This window comes from Ovis aries, chromosome 20, assembly GCF_016772045.2.
Source record: "Ovis aries strain OAR_USU_Benz2616 breed Rambouillet chromosome 20, ARS-UI_Ramb_v3.0, whole genome shotgun sequence".
Taxonomy (NCBI): Eukaryota; Metazoa; Chordata; class Mammalia; order Artiodactyla; family Bovidae; genus Ovis; species Ovis aries.
In genome coordinates, this window is record NC_056073.1 from 32,254,690 (window position 1) to 32,276,220 (window position 21,531).

The 21,531-nt window shown below is 45.9% G+C and overlaps 2 protein-coding genes and 1 pseudogene across 9 annotated transcripts in view; 1 reads left to right on the forward strand and 2 right to left on the reverse strand.

The window, feature by feature from the left end:
- Positions 1-6,816, reverse strand: part of ALDH5A1 (aldehyde dehydrogenase 5 family member A1) — a 25,924-nt gene extending 19,108 nt beyond the window's left edge. For both annotated transcript variants that reach the window (XM_015102810.4, XM_060403444.1), the window contains exon 1: positions 6,465-6,816. In XM_015102810.4, coding sequence (XP_014958296.2) covers positions 6,465-6,791 — 327 coding nt within the window. In that variant the 5' untranslated portion in view covers positions 6,792-6,816. The remainder of the gene's footprint in view (positions 1-6,464) is intronic.
- LOC101118740 (putative ribosome-binding factor A, mitochondrial) lies at positions 5-4,191 on the reverse strand (annotated as a pseudogene).
- Positions 6,817-14,256: 7,440 nt separating the features above from the next.
- The window catches only part of GPLD1 (glycosylphosphatidylinositol specific phospholipase D1), a 56,325-nt gene continuing 49,050 nt past the window's right edge, over positions 14,257-21,531 (forward strand). For all 7 annotated transcript variants that reach the window (XR_009597648.1, XR_009597647.1, XR_009597646.1 and 4 more), the window contains exons 1-2: positions 14,257-14,417; positions 16,900-16,955. Coding sequence is in view for 4 of the 7 variants with exons in the window: in XM_042237032.2 (XP_042092966.1) it covers positions 14,321-14,417; positions 16,900-16,955 (153 nt within the window). In the remaining 3 variants the exon portion in view is untranslated. The remainder of the gene's footprint in view (positions 14,418-16,899; positions 16,956-21,531) is intronic.

Genomic DNA, 21,531 nt, shown 5'->3' on the forward strand with positions numbered 1-21,531 from the left:
GTGGCATTAAGTACAACACTTTCACATGGTCTCGCAGCCATCACCACCCTCCATCACCACCTTTTCAGCTCGCAAAACTGAGAGTCCGGACCTGTCTCTCCATTCCCCCCAGCTGTGACAATCACCACTCTATTAATACTTTCTGTCTCTATGAATCTAACTACCCTAGGAATTTGATATAAGTAGAATCATACAGCCTCTGTCCTGTGACTGGCTTATTTCACAGTGTCCTCAAGTATAGTTCTTTTCTAAGTTTTTTTCCACTAAGGTTTTTACACCCTCCCCGCAGGCGTTACCACCTCTCCTGCAACACAGCACAAAGGGTGCAGACGACACCTGCAGCCGCAAGAGGGCGCCCGGGGGCACCAGCAGCGCGCATGCACCCGAGTCGGGTCACGATCCACTCCCTTCTGATCCTTTCTCTCCATCGCAGTTCCTACTCTGCTTCTTGGCGCCCCACTCGTAGCCCGGGGCGCGCTCCGCAGAAGGCCACCTCGGTCGTCACTCCCCGCCCTGCACGTAGTTCTCGGGGGAGAGGTCATCACCCACACGGGGTCTGGCCTTCCTCTTCCTTGTCTGCTTCCTGAGCTCAGCCCTGTGCTCTGGCCACAGGGGGCCCACGGTCCCGTGCCCTTTCTCTCTCCTCCTCTTGTACTCCAGGATCTGCTTGTTGAGTGCCTCGTGGTCAATCCCACTCAGATACGAGTGTGCCGCAGGGCCCTGGGTATCACTTGGCAAAGCAGAGTCCAGGGCCTCGGGGTCGCTGAAACTACTTTGCACAAAGTCTTGTCATCTCGGGGTCCAAAATCAGCAATTGCCAGTAGCCGATAAATGTCCATCATAACTGCATATTTTTTGTCCTGAACAAAGACTCTGGGCAGCACGTTCCTCGGGGTCTGCTGGGACATCAGAAGATGCCCCATGTGCGCGGCACTCCTCTGCAGGACGGCCTCTGGTGTGTGTTCTGGGCCTCAGAGAGGGTCGCCCTCCAGAAGACGCGGCAGGCAGAGAAGCCTGAAGCCAGAGAGACCTTGCAGAGCTCCGCGTTCAGGTCGCACAGCTCCTGGCTCACTTCAGGGGTGCATAGCAAGCCTGAGAGTGCTTTGTAGAGAAGGCCGTTCAGCGCCCCCAGGCACCCTGGTCTTCCTTTTGGGTTCTCCTGGAGGTGCTCTTAATCAAGGACTCCAACTGGGATGGCTTGTAGGTCAAGTGAGAGCCCAAGGAAGGACCTTCACACCAAAACTTCCTCCATACGTAATACAATGTAAATGCTAAGAAAACAGTTGCCAGCAAGGCAAGTTTAGGTTTTGTTTTTTCAGAACTTCGTGGAATTTTTGCAGAACATTTTCAGTCCAAGGTTGGTTGAATCCGAGGATTTGGAACCTTGGACCCACGGTGGAATGTAAACATCACTTTGCTTTGAAAGTTCACTTCGCTTTTAGCAAACTTAAAACCATCACAACTGTATGAAAGTACAGAAAAAAGGCTGGGTGGAAAAACCACAAACGGTAACGGTGACGGGTGGGCTTTCACAAGCGGAGACTGCACTTACAGACTTGGCTGCGGGCTTGGCCGGAGGCTAACACCCCACCCTTTGCAGGACCCCCACTTGGGAACATTACTTGGTTTTCAAAGCAAATTTCTTGAGCAGGTTCTTGTCACAGGACACAGGCGAGCTGTGCAGACCTTGGGCACTGCTCAGGCTCCCCGAATGGAGACCCCGGGCAGACCCCTGAGAGCCGCCTGCATCTTTGCTCAGCGACCACCAACAAATGGCCAGGTCTTTATTTTAATGACTCCCCGGCAAGTTGTCCCATAGACTGGGGTGGAGGGTGTGGGGTCTGTGACGCTTAGGAAAGGGTTTTGCACACTTCAGAGGAGAGGCCAGGCACAACTCTGTGGATGTACTTAATGCCACCCAACTGTACACTTGCAAAGAACTAAAATGGTAAATTTTACATTAGGTGCATTTTACCACAATTAAAAAAAGTTTTCCAAGATAAAAGGATGAACAAATAAACTGGATTAAGTATATTGTGGAAGAAATGATTTCTTAAATATTTTTTTAAAAAGGAATTCATTTATATAATAAAAAAGAGAACCCAGGTCAAGCAAACCACACAGAGGTGCTCTGAAGGAAGGCATCCCCAGAGCTCTTGCCTCCTGCATCTAAACAGGTGTACAGGAAGCAAAGGAGACTCTGTGGTTTATTCCTACCTGCCCAAGGGGTTGCCCATAGCAACCAGCAAACCTGGTTTGTCATTCTGTCATTCTAATCCATTTAGTAGGTGTAAGATTTAAATTATTTTTCTCATACCACTCCTGAGCCAAGAGCCTGAGGCTGTGGAAACACCACCTACTGTCTTTCTCTGGGTTCTTTCCCCTCCCTATTTTGGATAAGCTAACTTGCTTTGTTATCTTAGCTCTCAGGGGTGTTGTTGAGTCTTCTGAATCTCAAACCCCCAGAGGAGGCCTTGACAGCTCTTAAAACAATATTACTACAGTCATTTCACCCTCTCTGTAGAGTGGTGGTGGTGTAGTTGCTAAGTCTAGTCCGACCCTTGTGACCCCGTGGACTGTAGCCCGCCAGGCTCCTCTGTCTGTGGAATTCTCCAGGCTGCAATACTGGAGTGGGTTGCCATGGCCTTCTCCAGGGGATCTTCCCAATCCAGGGGTCAAACCTAGGTCTCCCGCATTGCAGGTGGATTCTTTACCATCTGAGACACCAAGGAAGCCACTGAAAGGACGAGAAGCACCAAGAACTGCTCAGCTGTGGAGGGCACAAGAGCGGCCCTCAGGGCGTTCCCCTCCTAATCCCTGGAACCTGTGACTACATGTATTGCTTCACAAGGCCAAAGGGATTCTGCCCACGTGATTAAGGTCAGGTGAGAGCGGAGCCTGAGTTATCCAGGTGGGCTCCATATAATCACTAGGAGGACTACAAAGGAAGGCGGAGCCACAGACCACCGACTCAGGGAGGCCTCTGGGGGGTGGTGGCGCTGGTTTAGTTGCTAAGTCATGATGGGGTTCTCCAGGGGATCTTCCCAACCCAGGGATCAAACCTGGGTCTCTCGCATTGCAAGCAGACTCTTTACCAACCGAGCAATGAGGGAAGCCCTGGGAGGCCTCTAGAAGGTGGAAAAGCCCAGGAAACCCCAGAGCTTCCCCAGGAAATGCAGCCCTGAAAACCCCTCTTGGACTTCGGACCTCCAGGACGGTAGGTATTTGCTTTGTTGCGTCACGTTAAATCCCTCAGTCTGGGGATGGCTCGTCCCAGCGGCCAGAGGAAGCGAATGCACCAGGTGAGAAGGTGGTCAACAAGCATCAGCTCCCTTCTCTCTCTGAACCCCTCCAGGGATGCACAAGGTGGGGAAGGAGGTGGGGGCCACGCCACGGGCTCGGAGAAGCGAGAGTGACGGCAGGCTGTGCAGGCTGACGGGCTCCCTGGCGGAATACAGGAGCCACCACCCCTCAGGAACCCGGGACATGAATGGGCCTAGAGAGGGGAGAGAATAGCCGGAGGTGGGGGACAAGAGAGCCACCTTACAACCTGCGTTTGCACCCTGCCTTCCAGACAGCAGAGGTGGGAAGCTGACCCCACCACTTCCTTAGTAAGTCGCTCCGAGGTCCTCTCGAGAAGGAGGGATCCCCAAAGGGCCCCAGGGAACCATCTGACTGTACCTGGAATTGCTCCTGGGCCCCTGAAACAGCCCAGCGGGGCAGGATGAGTCTGCAGGCCCCGGTGGGGGGTAGGGGGAGCTCCCAAAGGACTTCAGAGGGCCCAGGGCTCGCCTTGGTGCACATGCTTCCTGCAAGCTCGGAAGCTCCTGTCTCCCACCGCTGTTAGCACTCCTCTGTGTTCTCTCTCTAGTTCAGGCGCTCCTCTCAACATCCCCTTTATACCCTCACTTCGCATCTAAGAGACATCTCAGACTCAGTGGGGCCAAAACTGAGCTCCAGTTTCTTGCTCCCATCCCAGTGTGTGGTTTTTCCTTCTCCCTCCAGTGGCTCTGGCCAAAAGCCCTGGAGTCATCCTTCAGTCCTGTCTTTCACCTTCCCCCCCCTCTCCCGCCCTCAGTCTTGTCTTTCATCTCTCTCTCCCTTGTAACAGTCTGTTGGGGAAACCAGCTGTCTTCCACCTTCAAAACATATCTTTTATCAGAACACTCCTCACCGCCCCCACCACGAACTCTAGCGCCGGCCACCAGCATCTCCCATGTAAATCACCACCTCCTAGCGGTCCCTGGACTTCCACAGTTGCCCCCACTACAGTCTATTCTCAGCACTGTGGCTAGAGCATCCTTTCCGAAGGCAAGTTAGATCTCTCCAAAAACCCTGAAATGAAGCCCCGCCTCACTTAGAGTAAGATCCCTCTTAGTCCTTAGAGTGGCTACACACCCCACTCCATCCAGCCCTCTCCTAATTCTTCCCCACGTCAGTCTCCTCAGCACACGGGGCTTCTTGCTGATCTACACGTGCATCAGGCACGCTCCTGACTTGGTTTTTGCTCCAGCGGAATTCTCTCACCCCCTTTGGTCTTTGCATCTCATGTCCTCAATGAGACCTACCCTGATGTTACAGCCTGGATTCAGTTCCCCCCAAATTCTCGTAACTCCCCAGTACCTCTGAATGTGACTACATTTGGAGATGGGCTCTGGAAAGAGGTCATTAACATTAAATGAGGTCATAAGAGTGGATCCTAACCCAATATAACTAGTGTCCTCTCAAGAAGAGATTCGGACACTGACAAGTTCAGAGGGAGGAGCATGTGACGATGGGGAAGATGGCCACGTGAGAGGGGCCTCAGGAGAAACCAGCCCTGCCCTCATGTCTTGAGAGCAGGCTTGTAGCTTCCAGAACTCTGAGACAAGAAACTCCTATTTAAGCCACTGAGTCTGTGATACTCTGTTATGGCGGCCCTAGCAAATTAATACAGTTGTCCACACTATTTACTTTACATTTTGCCCCTTTTCTCTGGCCTCTGATCCTGTTAGCCTTCTCTGCTTTTTCTCATAGCATTCATTACTTCTAACATACTTATTTGTTTATTGTTGTTCAGTCACTAAGTCGTGTCTGACTCTTTGTGACCCCATGGACTGCAGCACGTCAGACTTCCCTGTCCTTCACCATCTCCCGGAGTTTGATCAAACTTATGCCCACTCAGTTGGTGATACCATCCAACCATCTCATGCTCTGTCGTCCCCTTCTCCTCCTGCCTTCAATCTTTCCCAGCATCAAGGTCTTTTCCAATGAGTCAGTTCTTCGCATCAGGTGGCCAAAGTATTGGAGCTTCAGCATCAGTCCTTCCAAAGAATATTCAGCATTGATTTCCCCTTTAGGGAAAATTGACTGGTTTGATCGCCTTGTTGTCCACGGGACTCGAGAGTCTTCTCCAGCACCACAATTCGAAAGCAACAGTTGCTCAGCACTCAGCCTTCTTTATGCTCCAGCTCTTGTACCTGCACACGACTACTGGAAAAACCATAGCTTTGACTATAGGGACCTTTGTTGGCAAAGTGACATCTCTGCTTTTTGATACTGTCTAGGTTTGTCATAGCTTTTCTTCCAAGGAGCAAGCACACCCTGTGTGCACCAGGACCCAGGGGAAAGGAGAAGTGACTTGTTTGTTTAGCTATGCTATTTGTCACAGCTTAAATCTCCTCCCTCCCCTCACCTCCAAGTGAACTCCAAGAGGGCAGGAATGTTTCTTTTGTGGAACTGCTGTATCCCCAGAACCTCCCACAGTGGCAGGCATAACAGGTGCTCAGAAAATGTCTCATGGATGAATCAGTGTTAGATTCCCTTGGTACTTGGACCTCATTGCTGCACTGTCTTCCTTCAGACAAAGGATGCTGAAGGGCACGGTAGAAAATGACCTCTGGGCTGACTCCGGTGTCATAAACTAAATGGAAGAGGAAAGAAATCTCTCCCCCTGACAGCCCCCCACCCTCGATTCTCTACTCCTGTCTATGTCAGTTAAAGGATGTATCTGCCTATTCAGGCCCCAAACCTGGAGGGTGGTTCTGGGCTTGTCTCTTCCCTTGCCCAAAGCCCCCGATTTTTTCCAGTTCTCTCCACTCCCCAGCTCATGACTTGGTGTGAGCACTCATTACCAGCCTTGCTGTAAACCACCCCATTAGCCTCCTGCGTGGTGTTCCTGCAGCCAGACAGGCACTTCAGATGCTCTGAAATCACACGTGCTCTCACCTTCCCCTGCGGTCTGCTGGCTTATCATTGCAGGTTCCTGTTCTGCTCCCCTACCCGACCCTTTATGAGGCTCGAGGGCGGGGCCGTGCTCCCTAACGCCCGCTCCGGGCTTGGCACAAAGCCGACGCTCCAAACTTCTTTATTTTTACTGTCTTTCCACATGGTGTATCCTGGAGCACTGGGGAGGGGAGAGGTGACACAGCTGGTTTCACTAGGGTACAAAGCCCCGATCGCCCCTGCATCCGGCGCGCACTCACCTTGGCCGAGACCCCCCTCCAGCTGCAGAAAGCCTCGTAGGCAGCGCGCACGGCGGCGCGGGCCTCGGGCACCCCGCAGTCGGCCACCAAGCCTAGCTCGGCGCCGCTGGCCGGGTCGTGCACCGGGAAGGTGGCGGCTGCCGAGACCCAGAGGCCGCCCACGAAGCCGTCGGTGCGCAGCAGGGCCGAGGAGAGGCCCGCCGGGCCTCTGGCGTAGCCGCGGATCGGGGCCACTGGGCAGTCGGCACGGGGGCGGCAGATCCGGCTGGGAGGTGCCCGCCGGAGGTGCGGAGCCAGGCAGCTCCGCAGCCGCAGGCAGGCCGCCATGGCCCTGGAGGCGACGGCAGGAAGCAGGCTAGCGAGCGTGCGCACCCGGGACCCAGGCTGCGGCGGGGGCGCGCCGGGCGGCGGGGACGCGGAGCAGCGCCCTATTCCCGCGCCCTTAGCGCCGCACAGCCGCGAACTCTAGACCTTGATTGACCGAGAGCGCCAGCAGCCTCGGCTTCCTGCGCGACCTGGGAAGGATCGCGGATGAGAATGGGCAAGCTCGCTGGTAGAGGCGCCTGCGGACCCGAGTCAGCTTTATAACTATTCATTCCTTAGCCCCTCCGCCGCTCCCTCTCACCACCAACCCCACAAGCAGCTTTCCCCGCCGCTGGAATTAGTGCTTGGTCCATGGATGTGCCGACGTCAGCCCCAGTTTCTTAGGACGTGAGCAGGATGCTTCACTGTCGTAGCTTCTGTGCGTTTAGAATTTGGGGCAAGTGTTCTCGGAGGGGGTGCAGTGTGGCCCAGCGTTCTGCTGCCTGGATGCTTGTCTATTTCTGTGTTAACTGGAAGCAGGGATGCCCTTGATATAAGCGCCTTTGGAGAGCAGCAGACTTGGAGCAAACTCAGAATCTCTTGTTGACAAGCTGTGTGACCTTCCACAAGTCCTTTACCCTGGGTCCGCTGCTTTGCGGGATGGAATGATAACCTGCCCCATAGGTTTGTTGTGAGAGAAGGTATAAGGCTTGGTACAGTTGCTACCTTAAATTCAGCTTAGTGTTAAAATCCATGCTAGCTGACCTGGGTCAAACAACTAGTGAGATTAAAGTGTCCAGTAAAAAAGATGCACAATTTGAGAGTTTCTAGTTAAGTTTTATTTGGGGCAAAATGAGGACTGGAGCCTGGGAGGCGGCACCTCAGATAGCTCTGAGAGACTGCTCCAAAGAGGCGGAGGGGGGAAGTCAGTATATAAGATTTTGGTGAAGGAGGGAGTTCAATACAATTAAACGCTCATTTTACAAAAGGTTTTCCACTAGTCGGGCTTCCCTGGTGGCTCAGCTGGTAAAGAATCCTCCTGCAGTACAGGAGACCTGGGTTCGATCCCTGGGTTGGGAAGATCCCCTGGAGGAGGGAAAGGCTACCCATTCCAGTATTTTGGCCTAGAGAGTCCAGGGGGTCGCAAAGAGCCGGACACAACTGAGCGACTTTGACTTTCACTTTTCTGCTAGTCAGGAGGCTTTGCTGTCACCGTGAAGAGATTTAGTGCTTTCAGTGCCTTTCTAGATACGAGGAGATGCAAGTATTGGAATCATGAAATCAGTTCTTGAAAATATCCAACTGTCTAAAGACCTGTCCCACCAGACTCCCTGGAGCACAGAGTGCCTCCCTCCACCCTGAATTCCCTCTGGGATTGTTGAAGTTCAACAGCTGTGGCACCAGGGGGTTCAATCTCCGCAGAGGCCGATGGCAAATGCCCTTGTTCGGTCACTGACAATGCTCTTGGCAAGTGCCAATTTGTAGCTGACAAACGTTAGGCCACCAGGGAGTCAACATCAAACAACCAAGGTGTGATCACAATTAGACTTTGCCTAAAACTCTGGAAGTAGCAAGGAAGCCTCAACTTTGATGAGGATATAAATAGCAGGCCTATACTCAGAGTCTGTGGGTTCAAATGAAACTTAGCTCTCCGAGTTGATTTAGGATCACTAGTCCCAAAACACTCCCTGTATCTCTACTAAGAGGAGAGGCTCTTGCTGGCTTTGGTAGAGCCTGTGGTGTTTCACAGAAAGTTTTCACTTCTCAGGTTCAAAGGATTGTTAACAAAATAAGCCACTCATCATATACAAACAGATAATACCAATATATATTAGAGAATTATCCAGCTTACTTTCAATATACTAACATTAAAAAAGAAATAGAAACAGCAGAGGATACATCATCAAAATGGGTTTTGACCAACATCCAGACTTAGCACTGGGAAGACCCATGACACAGCTCATCTGGAGTCCCAATTGAGAAAATGTCCCAGGAAGTGAGTCTGCTGTGTGGGTGAAAAATTACAGTTCAGTAGTTGTTCAGTTGCTTAGTCATATCTGGCTCTTTGCAACCGCATGGACTGCAAACTGCCAGTCTTCCCTGTTCTTCTCCTAGAAGAACCATCTCCTAGAGCCTGCTCAAACTCATGAACATTAAGTCGATGATGCTATCCAAGCATCTAATCCTCTGTGGTCCCCTTCTCCTCCTGCCTTCAATCTTTCCCAGCATCAGGGCCTTTTCCAATGAGTTGACTGTTTCTATCAGGTGGCCAAGATATTGGAGCTTTAGCATCAGTCTTTCCAATGAATATTCAAGGCTTATTTTCTTTAGGATTGACTGGTTTGATCTCCTTGATGTCCATGGGACTCTCAAGAATATTTTTCAACATCACAGTTCCAAGGCATCAGTTCTTCAGTGCTCAGCCTTCTTTATGGTCCAACTCTCACATCCATACATGACTACTGGAAAAACCATATCTTTGACTATTCAGACCTTTGTTGGCATTGCCTCTGCTTTTTAATACACTGTCTAGGTTTGTTATAGCTTTTCTTCCAAGGAGCAATTGTCTTAATTTCATTAAATTTCTTTTTAATTTTACAGTTCAGGGCTCCTGCTTATAATCCCAGGACATAAACTGATATCATCATCAATCTGTGAGCAAATTGCAGCTCTGATTTCATGTTAAGGCTATTTGTTTTGTCTTGTAAAACTTGGAATTTTCTTAAGCCTGGGGCTTGGTTAGCCTGATCCCCTCCAGGGAAGGTAGGTCCCCTATCTTATGTATGGGGCTTATCTATCAAATCTTGCACTCAGAGTCAAGGTAGTGTCCAGGCAGGTTAGAAGCAAGGTCAGAAGCCTGCCCTGCTTTGTCTCTGAAACCTAATCAAGACTATTTAGTTTCCCTAACAGTGGGCTCTTCAACTTTTTCTAGATTTTTTTTTTTGCAAAAGGCTGAGGTTGTACTTTATATTTTGACTTTGGTTTTTGCTGAGTTACTCTCGTTCATTCTTGAGTCGGTCACATTTGTAGCAGAGATGGGTATAGCATTGGGTTCCCTGGTGGCTCAGATGGTTAAAAAATCCGCCTAAAATGAGAAAGACCTTGGTTCAATCCCTGGGTCGGGAAGATCCCCTGGAGAAGGGAACACCTACCCACTCCAGTATTCTGGCCTGGAGAATTTCATGGACAGAGGAGCCTGGAGGGCTACAGTCCATGGGGTTTCAAAGAGTTGGGCACAACTGAGCTACTTGCACTTTCAAACAAAGTTTAATCTTTCATGTATTCTATTCAAGGAACTGTGGGTGAGAGGCAGTGCTGAGTTTGAGTAGGCTCCGGGAGTTGGTGATGGGGAGTCGGGACAGGGAGCCTGGCATGCGGCAGTCCATGGAGTTGCAAAGAGTTGGACATGACCGACCGGCTGAACTGAACTGGACTGGGGAACTGATGTGTTTCCATCTCCTGCCTGCAGAGGGAGCTCTACAGATGGTTGATTTCTAAGGTTTTGGGAAATCTGTTTTGTTGAGCAAACTAAGGTCCAGAATAATGAAGTTGGCTGTGTTGCTTCTCTTGATCCGAAATTACTCTTATTTTTCCAAGGTTCTATTTCAAACGGTTCCCACTCTGCCTAGGGCCCATAGAATTTTTATGAGAACACAAAAATGTTTCCCTTCTTATAAAGTCAGAATTAAAAAATAAGATTTTACTTTAAGTATTAAGATATTAACCTTGATACCAATGCAGCTGTAAAATGTGATTTTTTTTAAAGAAAAATGTTTATTCTTTTTTTTAAAATTTTACTTTATTTTACTTTACAATACTGTATTGGTTTTACCATAGAAAAATGTTTATTTTTAATGAAAGAGGAGGCCCCCACCAAGGCAAAAGTGCCGAGGGCCTAGGAAATTCACCATGTGCCTTGCCTGACTCCCCCACTATTCTGTGCTCTTTGCAAATTTCATTCAGAGCAGGAATGATTCCCTCCTGACTCCCATCTTGCTTCTAGGCTGCCCTGATGCTTCCCAGAGTCGGCCAGGTGTGTTCACCAGGGCTTGAAAGGATAAGACCATCTGGTGACAGGGACCTTTCTTCCTTTCCCCTTGGCTTTCCCCTTTCCTGAGCACCTCCAGCTCCTAGCTTTTACCTTTTTCCGTCCTCTCTCCCTTTCACTCTAACGACGCTATGATGATAGCAGCATATTAGAATGTGTAGACATGAGCTGAAAGTGTCTGCTTTATTTCAAACGTTTCTGGACCTTAAAACTGTATTTCATTTATCTACACAAGGAGATCCAGCTTCACTTTAAATGCCCTACCCAGTGTTGGATTTATACATGAATCTATATTGTTATTAAAAATGTATTGCTGTATATCTTGAGTGTAAAATTATTTTTCTTATTTTTGAATTCAATAAGGAATATAGTTACACAGTAGAAGTCTTTTGGGGGAGAGAGGGGCTTGTGGGATCTTAGTTCCTGACTAGGGATCGAGCTGGGCCCCAACCACTGGATCACCAGGGAATTCCCTCAATAGAAGTCTTAGGTATATCTTTTAGAAAGGGAAAATTCAAATTCTTTTGAATGATGATGATGTTGTTGAGTTGCTAACTCATTTCCGACTCTTTGCCACGCCATGGGCTGTAGCCCGCCAGGCTCCTCTGCTCATGGGATTTCCCAGGCAAAAAATACTGGAGTGGGTGGCCATGTCCCTTTCCAGGGGATCTTCCTGACTGAGGGATAGAACCAGCATCGACTGCTGATGGCAGATGGATTCTTTACCACTGAGCCCCTGGGGAAGCCAACATGCGTTAAACACTTAAACTGCATACCAGTCTCTATTCTAAGCATGTTACTGTAATCATCTGATCTTCATGACGACCCTGTGTGGTGGGCAGTATTATTACTCCCATTTTTTATGGATAATTTTATAAGTAAGGAAACTGAGACAAACTTTTAGTAACTGTCCAATGTCACCCCAATAGAAGGCAGTAGAACAAGGACCCAGATGAAATCCAAGGCCTTGTGCTCAAGCTTATACTTCCTGCCCCCGTTCCTTAATGGACCTGCTTGTTTACTTCTCAACTTGCATCTCTATTTATAGAAAAGGTCTGAATGGTAGACTAATGCTCTTTATTTTATGACAAAGCCACCTGTATTAGGAAAGAGGGCAGAGGGGTGGAAAGAAAAATAATTCCATACACACTTGTCAGATAGTTTTCTTAATATTGCGAGCTGTATTTTAACTTTCCTTTAAAAATCGTATCTTTGTTTTCATGGTTACAAAGGTAATACAAACTTCACAAAAGCTCAAGCAGTATTGTCCTGTAAAGGCCCTATCTCATAACTATCACACTAGACTGCCTAAGCAAGTAATTACCTCTCATTCTGTTGCATACATAAAATTAAGTCATTCTGAACCGTAAACACAAAAATTATATGTAGTGAGAAACTCGGGATTAGTATTGCTTAGTTACAGATCCCTGAACCTGTTTCTTTCTCTGGAGCTTTGTGGATGGATTTGTTTTTATTAAATCTGATTAGATATCGTTTTCAGGCAGTGCTTCATCTTCCCTGTTGACCCTTTGCAGCCCTCTTTGTCAGTCACTGTATACTCCTGAGTCTTCTGGGCTTGTGAAGTGAAGTTGCTCAGTCATGTCCAACTCTTTTCGACCCCATGGATTGTAGCCCACCAGGCTCCTCTGTCCATGGGATTTTCCAGGCAAGAATCCTGGAGTGGGTTGCTATTTCCTTCTCCAGGGGGTCTTCCTGAGCCAGGGATCGAAGCTGCGTCTCCCGCACGGCCGGCAGCCTCTTTACCGCTTGAGCCACCAGGGAAAGTTCTTCTGGGCTTACCAGGCCCACTATCCTCTCATATCGCAGAAGGCAATGGCACCCCACTCCGGTACTCTTGCCTGGAAAATCCCATGGACGGAGGAGCCTGGTAGGCTGCAGTGAAGGGAGCAAACTCTGTCGCCTCTGGTGGCCAGAAGAGTCCGGCAGGCTGCGCGCATCATGTGGCTGGTGGGGACGGGGGAACGTGGGGCGGGTACCTCTGGCTGGGGATAGAGACCTGCCAGCTGGATGGAGCTCCAGCTGATGGTCCTCGCATATGGGGGAATCAGTTTATGAAGCCAGTTCTTTGTTTGTTTGTTTTTTAAAAACAGCTAGAAGTCAGGGTTTTTTGTTTGTGTTTTAGGGGTTGTGCTACACAGCTTTGGGGATCTTAGTTCCCGCACCAGGAATTGAACCTGGGGCTCTCAGCTAGTGAAAGCACAGAATCCTAGCCAGTGGACCAGCAGCGAATTCTCAGAAATCTGAATTTCTATGCAGATTTTTCCTGTTAAAAAAAAAAAAGGCCTAAGTTTATAAAACAGTCCATTTGCCAAACAAAACACTCAGTTTATGGCCTCTGACCTACAGTTTGGAGCAGCAGGGCCGCATGCCATCGGGGTTGGGGAAGAGCTGTTAGCATTGTTTTCCTTGGGGCTTTGCAGGAGCAAAGGAAACTTGGCAGACACCTGAGGGTCTCAGACCATCCCGTCTTCTCTTCTCTTCCATTTGGCTAACCTGAGAATGAACGCTGTGTCCTCCCCCTCTTTCAAAATCAACTTTCCTGCTTCTAATGTTATGCGTCATTCGAGCTTTAAGATCACCACCATTTCTACAAAGAGTTACACCTAAGTTCTCCCACGGATTAAGTGCAATAGATTGCATACTTGTATGTCAGGTGTATTCTGAACCTCTCATTTTCTGAATCCTTCTTTCTTGGTCCAAAATCTGTCTCTCCCCACTCAAACTCCCCTCTCCCCACTCACACTCCCCTCTCCCCTGCTGAAAGTGTTATCAGCATCTTTGCTTGCAGGAATCTGACCAGGCAGCAGGTTCTGGATAAGCACTATAAAAACAGCCGGGGAGAAAGAGACCAGGAGTAGCTGTTGTTATGTAATCCCATACAAGTGTCATTATCTGTTGCCAAATACTGCAAGAGAAGCTGGTTCCAACTGATCATCATAAAAGCTTTCCCAGCACTTGTGGCTGCAGAGGCCGAGGAAGCAGGCAACCAGATGTATGCGTGGAAAGATGCAAGAGAAATCGACTCTTGTGAGGTGAGGTGTTCCAATACATGGATTATCAATACAATCAATATCTTTTAAAGATAAATATTATCAATATCTTTTTTTTTTTTTTAAAGAAAGCAAAGAATATTTGGAGACAACTTTGCTTGCATCTCCATCCAAATGTCATATTGAAATCTAGGAGAAACCAGAGTCAGATGATGGGAATGCTCCTACCGGGAGGCATTGAGATTTCAATTTATCCCTTTTTTTTTTTTTCTTTCCTCTCCCAGGTGGAGTTTGTTTGCTGTCCTGGTGAAGTTAAACAGTAGTTAAACAGTTGACTTCACTGGGAAATGATATTATTTTGAAATGAGGCAGGGTTTCTCGTGTCAGTGACCTGGTTAGAGGGAGAGCAGCTGGTCTGGGCCAGGCTTCTAGACTCTGTGCTGCCACAGCTCTGAGCATTGCTCGTCACCATAGGAGCGGGGAGTAATGAGAGCATGTCCGCTTTCAGATTCTGGTCAGGACCGCTGATGCTGCTGGGCTTCCTCTGCCCTAGAAGTTCACCATGTGGCATTTCGACACACATAGAAATAGGTAAGTGGCAGCCTCTTGTCACGGTATGAAGGACAGTGTATCTGTCAGAAACATTAAGGAGGGGATTTAAAATCTATCCCACGTGTTGACAACAAGTTCCCCTGCTGCCCTGAGCCATGCGGCAGAGAAAGGGAGAAAGCCCAGGCTGGAGTCGTCCAAGGTTGGGGACTGACTATCGGAGTGAAGTCCATGGAGAAGCAGGAAGGTGCTTTGAACACTGGGTCTCGGGCTGTTTCTCTGCAGGGGGAAATAGGAACTGGATAAACTTGGGTGGGGGTGGGGGTCGTCCCATGAAGCAGAAGATCTGATAGAAGGGGAGAAGGGAAAAATGGGGGTAGTATGGTAGGAGTAGAGGAATCTATTTTTGTTTTTACATTTCCAAGTATATGTGAAGGACCACATATAGCCACGGGACTGGGTCCCCTGAGTCAAACGGCTTTAAAGATGGTTGGGTTCAGGGAGAGCAAGGAAGCGGGGGAATTTGAATAATCCCAGGTATTAGAGATGCCCAGAATGATGGCAGGATTTGGGGAGCCCAGGGATATAATAAGCCGATGCCTATGAGCTCGGGGCAAAGGCTGAGTGATCTGGTAAAGGTAGATGGTAGCACAAAAGGTTGGTTCTTGGATGAAATGTATTCGTAATGTTTTTTCACCCTTCAGATGAAAGCAGTAACAATGTTTTAGTTATGCTACCTCTAGAAGGTTCAAAGCAGAACAAGATTATGAATGAAAAATGAAAATTTGGAAAGGGGGCAGGGAGTGGGAGGGGATATATGCATATTTATGAGTGACTCACATTGTTGTACAGCAGAAACGAACACAACATTGTAAACAACTATCCCCCAATTTAAAAAAAATATGAAAATTTATCAGTGCAAAACAATATTGAGCTCTGCTGGGCAGGAACTATATGATCACAGAATTATGATTTGATGGACTACTAGAGGTCACTAGGTACAGTTCCTTTATTTTACAACAGAGGAAATTGATCGCAGAGAGTTTTCACAGCTAACTCGTTAGTAACCTAGTCTAGAATTACATATCCTAACAGTTGGTCCAGTGTTCTTTCATGAAACATCTATGCTAAAATGTTAGAGTCATTTAACATCTAAAATGTTAGATGTTAGAGTCAGGAGGCAGTGAAAAAGGGAATCAGGCGTAGGTTTTAATACCAGCTCTGCTATAAACTACGTCAGTGACTCTGGGCAACTCACTTTCTCTTTTGCAAAATGAGGGGGCTGAATTTCTTAATGAATTCTAAATTATCTTGCACATCTAAGTTCTGTGAAACTGAAATTGCTAAAAACTCTAGCAGTGGGCCAAAGAGGAAGAAATATAAGTGAGGATATTCAACTTTTTAATCTTTAGAGTTAAAAAATTAGCAAGACAGATGAAATTTCAAAATTTTTAAAATTCAGATAGTTGCTTGCCTTTCTTCAGTAGGTGCCAAACAAGGGTCCTAATAATTAATATGTTAATATAAATATAACATGTTTATGTGGACATAATTGAAGGCAATTCCAAATCTGCACAGATTGTGAGGATTCTTATACGAAGAGATTAAAACTTTGATAATTATTTGCCAGTAACTTACTTGATTTCATAAATATCTTGGTTCTTGTTTTCACTTCTTATATAAGGCCTGTGTGGATGGTTGACATTTGTGTGAGTTAATTAGAATTGGCCTCCTTCATTGGTTTCAGTCTGTAAACCTCTATAATCCTATATACCTGTTATTTCTGTCTGCTATGACTTTGTCTCTTTATGATATAAATGCTTATAATATGGTAGTGGCTAGATTTTTGTGGATGTGACTTCCAATAAAAATAAGGTGTCACTCTATCTTCACAAGGAGTGTTCCTGTTATTGATACTGAGAAGATTGAGGGTGTGGGTGTGCATATCTTATGGGTGTGGGTGTGTGGGTGGAGCACGTGGCTTTTTGAGACTTTTTTTCTCCTTCTAACGTAGTCCAATGATGAGAAAACATTTGTAGGTCATTGATTCAGTCCATGGTTTACACCCTGTATTGTACAGATAAACTTGGTTTGTCTACCCCAGTGGGTTGTTGAAGCAAAATGTAACTTCTGTTTGAGTTTTTGACATGTGTCAATCATTAGCACATCACTTAGCCTTTTTCTTTTTTGTGTGTGATTCTCTCACCAAACCTATAAGGTGGATGTTATTTACTTAATTTTACGTAGCGGGGAACTGAAGCCTAGAGAGGTAATGTAACTTAGCCAAGGTCGTAAGAGCTAGCTAAGCAGAAACTGTAAGTTTGATTTGTATCATAACAATATAAATATTGTTTGAATTGAACTATTGGCTAATGAAAATTACTAGTACAAACTAAATTTTCACGTCCCACTTCCTTGACTGTTACAAGCACAAAATTATATCTTTTCCTTTTAAAATGATCTTCAGGCAGTTCTGTTTTCAGTTATACTTGGATTTAATTCATTTATATACTCATTCTTTCAGGACACAGAGCTCTGGAGTTTCTCCACCTTCAGGATGGGAGTATTAACTACAAAGAGGTAAGAAGTTTGATTTCTTTTCTTTTATTCCTTGGGCATTAGCTTCCGCTCATAGGTGACAAAAGTCCTAACAGATACTGAAATATCTGGTTTCAATTGAAAAATGAGTCCTTTTTATGTCTTTATAAAATATGAATATTTGGGGTTGAAATATATATCTCCTTTAGCACTACTTGAATATATATAATAATGAAATATTTTATATAAATTATAGTTTGAAAAACATTTGAAAACAGTGTTTGAGAGAATTTCTTAAAATGGTACACCTTATTTCTTTTTGTAAAGAAAAGTTATATGTAAGCCACTTTTTCCCACTTCTTATCTCTCTGTGTTATGTAAAAATTGCATCATCATGGGAAGAAGTAAGTATTTATTGAGAAGTATGCTTTGAGATTAAGACTTTTCTGCCTACTGTATTCTTGGTACAACTAGCTGATGACTTACCTTTATCCATCTTCAAATTAGTTGAAACCATTTTGGCACTATATACTCTTTCTAATTCTATAGCTAAATAAAACTGAGTGACAAAGATGATTCTTAAATATTACCTTTGAGAAGAGTGGTTAAATCCTCTATGCCTTCAGAATTGGATCAAATTATTTACCAGTGAGTGTTGGTAATCCAGTATGGAAAGCAGGATGATACAATAACTGAAATCTAGTATTGTTTATAAACTGCTTTTAGTCATTAGTTTCAACTTCCTTATTCACCAATTTAACAAGCCCTCTAGGGAAAAAAACAGCGTTTATATTTGTTGTCTTCATTGACCCTTATAGAAAGTTGGTAGGAAAGAAGAGAAGCAAGAATCTGCCTGATTCATGGTGTGAACAATCAATTCTGAGTGTTCCCAGGGTGATTTTCTAGTAGCGGTATTCAAGCTTGCATCACTAACTTAAACATGTTAAATGGGCACACATCCTTCCCCTCGGCACTGGTCCTAATCCATACACTGATGTCGTCACTGGGAATGGCTTGAGTGCCCTGAGAACGCACATCTCCCCCTTTTAACTCATGAAGACAGGGGTTATGTTAGCTTTTCTCACATTATCAGAAAACCTCTTTTCAAAGATTGAGGATCTGTTTTATAACTTTGTATGTGGGGTCTTTGGAGTTTCTCTTTCTGTGTACTAAAACCTGCTCTCTGGTGAGTGCTGGACTCATTGGTCCAGTTTGGTGAAAGGATCCAGAGGGAGGCTACCCCAAGGATGCTAGACGGACCCCACTGGCTGGCGGTGCTCAGCAAGCCCTGCACATTTAGGGTGGATTCTGCTGGTTCTGGGATTATCTTGCTGATCCATCCTGAGGTGACTGCATTTGTAATGACTTTAGTTTACCGTGGCTTCCCTAATAGCTCAGTTGGTAAAGAATCTGCCTGCAATGCAGGAGACCGTGGTTCAATTTCTGGGTCGGGAAGATCCCCTAGAGAAGGGATAGGCTACCCACTCCAGTATTCTTGGGCTTCCCTTGTGGCTCAGCTGATAAAGAATCCTCTCGCAGTGAGGGAGACCTGGGTCCGATCCCTGGGTTGGGAAGATCCCCTGGAGAAGGGAAAGGCTACCCACTCCAGTATTAAGAAAGTGAAAGTTGCTCAATTGTGTCCGACTCTTTGCCACCCCATGAACTATACAGTCCATGGAATTCTCCAGGCCAGAATACTGGAGTGGGTAGCCTTTCCCATCTCCAGGGGATCTTCCCAACCCAGGCCTGGAGAATTCCATGGACTATATAGTCCATGGGGTTGCAAAGAGTTGGACACAACTGAGCGTCTTTCACTTCTAACTTACCATAATCAAGTTGATAAGAGACTAACACATAAAGCTGAGAAAATCCGTTTATTAATGTATAAGAACTGTAAAAACCAAACGTATCTCACATTGGTGGTAATTTTGTTGTTCAGTCGCTAAGTCATGTCTGACTCTTTATGACCCCATGGACTGCAGTGGGCTTCCCTGTCCTTCCCAATCTCCCAGAGTTTGGTGGTCATTATTGCCCTGATTTTAGTCCTTCTACAAGAATAAATAGATAGATATATAATAATTTATTAGATAAATAAATAAATGTGGTGTATTAACCAGGAAATCAGAACAATGGTGTTTGGTTGGTTGCTGTCTTTTCTTTGCTCTGCTCCTCCCTCTCTGCCCGTAGAATAGGTTTGGTCATTTCTAATCATGGAACTAACAGAAACTAATAGTAAAAAAATTTTAAAGTTACGTTATTTTGTAAACTTGCCTTTTCGTCATTTACTATATCAGAGAGATCATATATTTGTTCATGTCCATATCAGTAGAAGTCTTTAGAATAATTTTTAACAATTATGTAATTCTCTGTACCAAAATTTATTTAACCAGTTCCCTATGTTAACTTTTTATTTTGAAATAATTTAAAACTGATAGAGAAGTTGAAAAAAATTAGACAAATACTTTCTGTATGACTTTTACCTAATTCCCCCAATTGTTGATAACTTATCCTATTTGCCTTCTGAGCTGATGTATGCATATGATTTTCCCCTGAGCCATTTGAGAGTTAATTGCTGAAGTGGTTGTCATCACCCTTCAATGCACTCTTGTGTACAGTAATTCCCTTTACTCTCAGGGGATATGTCCCAAGACCCTCAGTGGATGCCTGCAACTGTGGACAGTTCAGTTCAGTTGGGTCGCTCAGTCCTGTCTGACTCTTTGCGACCCCATGGATCACAGCACGCCAGACCTCCCTGTCCATCACCAACTCCCAGAGTTTACCTAAACTCATGTCCATTGAGTTGGTGATGCCATCCAACTATCTCATCCTCGGTCATCCCCTTCTTCTCCTGCCCTCAATCTTTCCCAGCATCAGGGTCTTTTCGAATGAGTCAGCTCTTCACATCTGGTGACCAAAGTACTGGAGTTTCAGCTTCAGCATCCGTCCTTCCAATGAATATTCAGGACTGACCCCCTTTAAGATGGACTGGTTGGATCTCCTTGAAGTCCAAGGGACTCTCAAAAGTCTTCTCCAGCACCACAGTTCAAAAGCATCAATTCTTTGGCGCTCAGCTTTCTTTATAGTCCAATTCTCACATCCATACATGACTACTGGAAAAGTACTGGAAAAGTACCTCATATATACTGTATTTTCCTACACATATGTACACACTTATGATAAAGCTTAACTTATGAATTAGGCACAGTAAGAAACAACAGTGACTAAAAATAGGACAATTATAACAATATATGTAATATTATGTAACTACGGTCTTCCTATCAAAATAATTTACTGAACAAATTTATTGTCTTTTCTGTTTTATCTAAGCACTTAATTGCAGTTTGAGGCGCTGCAGCAATACTAGCACAAATTTCCTTTTCCTTCACAATTTCACAGCTAGAATATTTCTTTCCTTATTAAGTCTACAGCATTCACCTTTTCACTTAGAGAAATTCCTTTACGGCTTCTCTTTGGTATGTCCAAATTGCCAGCAGCACTCCTCTTGTGCTTTGGGGCCGTTACTGAGTAAGGTAAGACCTACTCGAACACAAGCACTGTGCTACCTAGATCGCAGGTCTGATGATGGAGACTAACAGGCAGGATATAGTGGACAAAGGGATGCTTGATAGAGCAGGATGGTGCGAGCTTTCATCATCATACTCAGAATGGTGGCCCGTTTAAAAATTACGAATTGCTTATTTCTGGAATTTTCCATCTGAGATGATCTATCTTTGGCTGTGCTGAGTCTTCACTGCTGCGCATGGGCTTTCTCTACCTGTGAGGAACGGGGGCCACTCTCTTGGGGCGCACAGGCTTCTCACTGCAGTGGCTTTCCTTGTTGTGGGGCATGGGTTCTAAGCTCGTGGGCTTCCGTAGTTGTGGCACGTGGGCTCAGCAGTTGCGGCTCACGGAGAGCTGGCTCAGCAGTTGTGGCTCACAGGCTTAGTTGCTCCGTGGCATGTGGGATCTTCCTGGACCAGGGATCAAACGGGGTGTCCTCTGCTTTGCAAGACATATTCTTAACCACTGGACCACCAGGAGAGCCCCATTGAATATTTTTGAACTTGGGTAACTAAACCAAGAAAAGCAAAACCATGGTTAAGGAAGGACTATATTCCCTAAAAACAAGGACTATATATATATGTGTGTGTGTGTGTGTACATATATACATACTACTATATACATCTATATAACTACAGTGTGATAATAATGACAATCAGGAAGTCAACACAGAGATAATACTATTGCCCAATCCCAGGCTCTTACAGATTTCAACAGTTGACTCAACATACTTCATAGTTCCAGGACTGATACAGAAGCACGTGTTTAGTTGTCAGTTCCCTCTGAGCTTCTCCAACCTGGAACAGTTCCTTAGGCCTACCTTCTCTTTATTGTCCTCAGTAGTTTGAAAAAGTACAACCCAGGAACCCTGTAGAACGCACCTTCATTTGGTTTTGTTTGATGTTTCCTCACAATTAGATTCTCCTGCAGGTTAGCTTTGGGCAGAAATACTGTCACCGTTGAAGTGACGCTGTACTCTTCTCATTGTGTTTTACCAAAAGGCCCTTAATATCAACTTGAACCATTTCTGGTGATGTTAACTTTTATTTCAACTTTT